Source organism: Anneissia japonica, unplaced genomic scaffold, assembly GCF_011630105.1.
Source record: "Anneissia japonica isolate Jap-2015-1 unplaced genomic scaffold, ASM1163010v1 scaffold493_len2256704_cov171, whole genome shotgun sequence".
NCBI classification, from domain to species: Eukaryota; Metazoa; Echinodermata; class Crinoidea; order Comatulida; family Comatulidae; genus Anneissia; species Anneissia japonica.
In genome coordinates, this window is record NW_022727062.1 from 2,151,893 (window position 1) to 2,158,011 (window position 6,119).

Genomic DNA, 6,119 nt, shown 5'->3' on the forward strand with positions numbered 1-6,119 from the left:
CCCTTCCCCCAGCTCGGGCCTACGAGCCCAAGTCCCCCTGTCCGACACCTCAGATAAATGACATGACTCTTATTACTGAGTGGAACACTTACGCCTATTTATCGTTGACAAAAACAAAGCAATATGTCAGAAAACAATCGCATTATGATTTTAATTGAGCTTCATGTAGGCCTAAGTAAAAAGACATAGATTATATAATAATAATCATTCATTCATTATTTTAATGATTAATTATATATTATATTACAATAATTACCTCGGGTTGCCAAAGAATACGGAGTCTAAAGGTTAAGTGGGTCGCCACCTGAAATAATTTGAAAAGCAGGGGTTTCAGTGCTATGTTACCGTACCTACTTATTTCCGTATAAGGTTTTTAGGGGCTATGTACGCAGGCGCGGATCGTAGGGGATAGGGGGAACGTCCCCCCATCCCGTTTTTCCCTTAAATTTTTTAATGTCTATGCATATCAATGTAATGTATGGAAATAGCGGTCTCACTTTTGTCTATTCTGAAAATGTTGTGTGCCCCACCCCATATCCCCGTTTGAAAAATTCTAGATCCGCCTTTGGTACATTGTTTTCTCAATTATTACAGAGAAACTACAATTGCTGAGATGACAAATTTGTCAAAAAACCTTGCCACCTGTTATTTAAAAAAAAAAAAGATATTTTGATGATCCGCCTATTGAATATTTTAAACTCACTGTTTTCAAATTGGTGTTTATAGCAGATTTCGTTGATGGAGGCCTACAGGTGGCCATTCGAAATTTGTGACAGGTGAAGCATGTTGTTCATGAAAATGTTTTTTCCTTGTCATGTTTTTCGGGGGCTACCTTCCTCATCAGCAGCATTACTACTTGTGTTTATTTCCTCTATACTTAAGAATTTCATGTTTTGTTTTATTATTTTGTTAATAACGTGTTTACTTGCCACCGATCTAAAGATGTATGCTCTAATAAAAAAAATATTAAAATAAAAAATATTAATTCATCCAAGTTTTTTTTTTATATTTACGTTCTATTATAAGGCTGTAATTTTTTTTGTCTATTTCTATTCTGCTTCCTCTTTTATTTACTTCTTATTATTATAAGGTTGTATTATTTCATTTTCTATTCTGCTTCGTACTTCTACTTCTTCTAAATCATCTATTTCCACGTCTTTTTCTTCATCTTCTTCCACGCCATCTTCTTCCAAATCATTTACTTCCATTCCTTCATTTTCTTCTTCACCTTCTCCTGTGAATGTTCGCAAAAGTATTTTTGCTCCACGTCCAACTGCAGCACCTGCAGTAGCAGCAGCTCCTATGCCTTGCGCACCTAATCCAGCAGCCCCTATCGATTGCAGTACAGCAACGGTACTCCCAGCTGCAACTCCTCCTCCGTTAGCTACGGCTGCAGCCGACATGAGATGTGCTCCAATAGATCCAGCTGCAATTCCAGCTCCAGTAAAACCCAAAACAACAGGAGCAGCTGCAACAGCTGCAACAGTAACTGTAGCTCCTGCTACTAAATCCATACCTATCATGAATGAAAATGAAATTATATGTTTAGGCAAATAGCTGATAACATATTTTTAACTTACATTTTTTATAACATCGTTAGGATTAACATTTCCGCTTGGTTGTAAAATTAACTTTCATCTCAACTTGGTTGCTTTTAGCAAAATTCTTTGTTGACCTAGTGGAAGGTGCATGGTGATCAAAATTTTGTGATTTTTTTTCATAGCAAGGTCAGATGATGTGATTTAATGCCCTTTGTAAGGCAAGTTTAATGGTGTTACAACAACGTCTTCGGAATGTTAGTTTTAACAAAGATATAAAGAATATCATTTACGGACTGACCCTTTTTGAGTGCAATTTAGTTTTAATTTTCATATTTTATGTCATTGATGACAGAGAAAAAAATCAAAATGTAACAAAAAGAGATAGAAATAAAAGTGGGTGAAATTCTTACGAAAGAGGAAAAAAAGAATATCGTTTTTTACAGTATAAAGACGAGTGTAATATTTTAGATGGGTCAAAACCAACGATGTTCCTGACTTTCTGTATACTTTGAACAACTTTAATGGTCTGAAAGTAAATCGCTGCAAGATTAGTTCATTCTGGTTTGGCACTTCAGGAGTCAGACTCTGTCATCAGATTATTGTATGTAAATACAACATGACATAACAAAATATACAATGATACAGTAAAAAGGAGTTTCCAGGAAGGAATAGAAGTGAAAAGAAGCTACTGTCATCAAGTAGATGTATTTATCCACCTTTAATCTGCTAAACACTAATTGAAACTAATATAAAATTACAAAAACTACAATTAAGACAAATATGGAATTAAGTAATATATGCACATAAATCAATTATATAAAACTTAAATTAAATTGCTCTAAAATGAGAGTAGCCCTACAAAATAAATATCAATAAAAAATAAGGACATGGAACTAAAATAATAATAAAATATAGATAGACGTAACTATGGATCTGTAACTTAAATGGTTAAGAATCTCTTATTCGAGAATACAGGTGTCCATTTCTGTAATAAAATTGATAACACACAAAAGCTGTAAATTATATGAAAGTGTATTTATTTTATTTAAAAATGATAAATCTGTAGTCTAAAAAGTATCTATACTTACTCAAAAATTATTATGACATTGTCAGATCCACCATCTGATATTATTGAGGAATTTAACAAAATAATAAATTTAATTATCATCTGGAAAGGTGTGCTATTAAGATCGCGTCTCTTTGAAGCAATTTACTAAGAAGAGTATATTTGAAAACAGTTTAAGGTTTTTTTTTAAAACAAATCACATAGGTAAGAGGACTAATTGATTGTGCCATTTTTTAAAACTCTCCTGACAAGATTATACATTTTGAGTGTTGATTATATGATATTTTGAAGCATAATACAAAATTTAAAAAAAAAACAACAAACAAATTCTTGATTAATAAGACATAAAAAGTCAAAAATATTATTAGATTAACTATAAATTATTCTCATAAAAATAAAGAGCTGCTGGCTATATTTTTTTATCCACTTTAAAATGACTCAAACATCTTGGCAGGGAGGGCCGGGCGGCATTAATTTTTCCCATATAGTTCAAGAAGGCAAAATTATTGAGGGTGCTAATTAATGTTATTTATGTGAACAGATAACATGAGTATGCATGCTTGACTTTTGGACTATTGTAATAATAATATCCCTATGACACTGTTTACGTACATCATGGTCTTTGAAAGTATAAAAAGCAGTACGTTAAATTTGTCGGTTATTTGAGTACGTTAAATTTGTCGGTTATTTGAGTAGTAGCAGTAGCAGTAGCAGTCGCCGTCGCCGTCGCCGCGGCGGCGGTGGTTGTGGAGGTGGTGGTGGTGGTGGTGGTATCAAAACTATCAAAAAAATCCTTAAATTCTACCAGCAATATGCAAAAGGCTATAGCAAAAACGCTCACTGTCTATAATTCGCAGTATTTTTTTTCTCATAAAATGTTTTTATTGTAAAATTATAACTTAACAACTGTGTCCGAAATACTCGTAAGTTGCCTCCGAGAATTACTAAACGTTTATATTCATCAGATAAAGGCATATATTTGCTACAAACAACACATGGGCCTATAACTATACTGCACTTAAATAGCCAGATTCAATATTACAGTACTGTGCTTTTTTTGCACTTTGAAAGCAGTGGCGGCTCCATGATATATTTTCTTGGGGGGGGGGGGCTAAGTCGTCCGACAGCGGGACTTGAGCTCGTTGGCTCGAGCTGGAGGAAGGGGTTGAGAGGAGGTTTTCCGAAAATGGCACTCTCAGACTGTGACAGACATGTGTTGACTTGGTGTGGGCCTATTTTTATTTTTATTTTTTTAAATATGTTTTATGGTCTGACTGCCCGACGAGCTCTGTCAGACGGGGGGCTTGACCTGTCCGGTGGGGGCTTAAGCCCCCTGCCCCCCCCCCGCTGGCGCCGCCACTGTTTTTAAAGACCATACTGTAGGCCTACATAAACTGTGTCTAGTCATTTCAACTATAATCCATTAATGTTCACACTCTCTTGACTGCCAAGCCTATTTAAGACATTTTGGCCTACGCCGTAGCATTCATCCACGCATAACCACGGCAGCTTGATACACCACTGAACTCTGTTTCGCGAGGGGAGGTCAGACATGCGTATTCATGTTTATCAGTTCACCTAATTGACCAAAAATAGCGCCCGCTATAATTTCTGCCTTAACGGTATAAGAAAAAAAATAATGCCTCCGGTCGGGCAAATCCTGGCACCACCCTTGTCCTGGCGATCTGGAGTGACAGATCCGAGAATTCAAATTAGAAGATGGGAGGGAGGGGCTTTCACATAATAGGCCTATGTAGGGTCTATAGCACATCAGCCCGACCATGGTGGGGGTCAGAATGACCTCGAATGAAATATTGTAGTTCATTGAAAAGATTTTGAATTCTGAGAGTCTGGGTATGGTTCTAATGTAAAATATGACAATTATGTAATTTTTAGGATACCATACAATATTTGACCTAGAATTACCTTAAATGACCTATTTGTGGCAATCTGACCAGGTCAAAAATGGTATGATTGTATTCCTTGACCATATAAAAATAGTTTCAGACGTTAGAATTATAATTCCAAGTGGTTTAGAAGCGGAAATATAGATAAACATAGGTTTTATTAGGCGGCCATTTTGAAATCCAAGATGGCCGCCATAATGACCTCGGATGAGGTGGTTCCTACCAAAAATTGAATGCTATGACCATAAGGAGCATGTAAAAAAAAATTGGTGCTTTTGTCCGGAACGTCCACATCCATCTGCTAAGCTGCCGGACTAATTGTTTTAACAAGTACTATGAATTGTAACGGTATTTTTGTATAACTATAATGAGACTGTGAACTCACACTTCGCGATGTTAAATAACGGTTCATCTTCGCGGGTAAAATTTATATTTTTCAGTAATTTTACGTTCGCCGTTATAATCGTAAAAAAAATGTCTGTTATTTTACGTTTACTGAAATCCAATTTACTGTAAAAATAACGTAACTACAGTAAAATTGTATTTTAATGGTATCTTGTATAATAAGAATACGATAGGTTGTTGATTTGTTGTAGCCTAAATTACCGGTATCATATCGTTTTTCTACAGGTTAAAATCGCCATTGTGTTTTAACGTCAGAGCTCGAAATTTACTCTATAAATTGGTGTAAATTTACCTACCTAAACCGTTAAGTATTGTACAGTATTAAGAAAGAAAAGGAATTGGTATGTGAATATACGATGAATTCGTAAATTTAACGTGTTTGCTGGTTAATTTTACGCCGTCACATCACTGTTATCCGTAGTTTAACAGGTCAGAATCAACATTAAGTAAATGAACATCGGAGCTCGTAATGCTAAGCGTAATTTTACAATTTCAAAACTTCTTTTAAATAAAAAGTAGGCCTACTAGGCCTAGGCATACGTATAACGGTGTATTTTTGTAACACTGGTGATACTGTGAATTAAACGCTGACATTATTCTGCTAATGTCATAATATTTCACCTACTATAGTATTAAATTGGCGTAAAGGAGGCCTATTCGACCTTGATCGTGTCAAATATTTTGGAATTCCTTGACAATTATATATTTTTAAACATTGTTCAGGGGCGTACGGTGAAAAATCTAAGGGGGGGTCGAAACGAAAACGCAGGGGGCAAGCTGAACTCGGAGGAATTTAGCGAAGCTTTCAGAACTCGCGGGGTGCGTTATTTGTGAGTGAAGCGAGCAACTAGGCTGAAGCTAGGGGGCCGCAAAAGGAGAACAATTTACGTTTTTACGTTCTAGTGCATTAAGTTCAATATCAAGTCTGACAAAATAGGCCTAATTGTAAACGTAGTTTTTGGGCAACACCAGACTATATTCACTCAATATACCACCAGCCTATTGGATTGCGGAACTCCTGAATACGGGCCTGTGAGCATTTCATATTAAAGAATTAAAAAAAGGGGTTTTTTTTTCTTTTTCGTGGGATCGTCCCACTTTTAATTTTTCTTAAAAATAAAGTTATAAATGTATATACTGTATTGAAAAATAAACAATGATATAGGGAACATATAATTACTTAAAGTAACATTTTGTATG

The 6,119-nt window shown here is 35.4% G+C and overlaps 1 protein-coding gene across 1 annotated transcript in view; it reads left to right on the plus strand.

Annotated features, from left to right (window-relative positions):
- LOC117113431 (anti-sigma-I factor RsgI2-like) overlaps positions 1 to 1,518 on the plus strand; it is a gene marked incomplete at both ends in the record, with an annotated part of 3,272 nt that extends 1,754 nt beyond the window's left edge. Inside the window, 1 exon segment of the mRNA XM_033256756.1 lies at positions 1,122 to 1,518. Coding sequence (XP_033112647.1) covers positions 1,122 to 1,518 — 397 coding nt within the window.
- Positions 1,519 to 6,119: the final 4,601 nt, after the last annotated feature.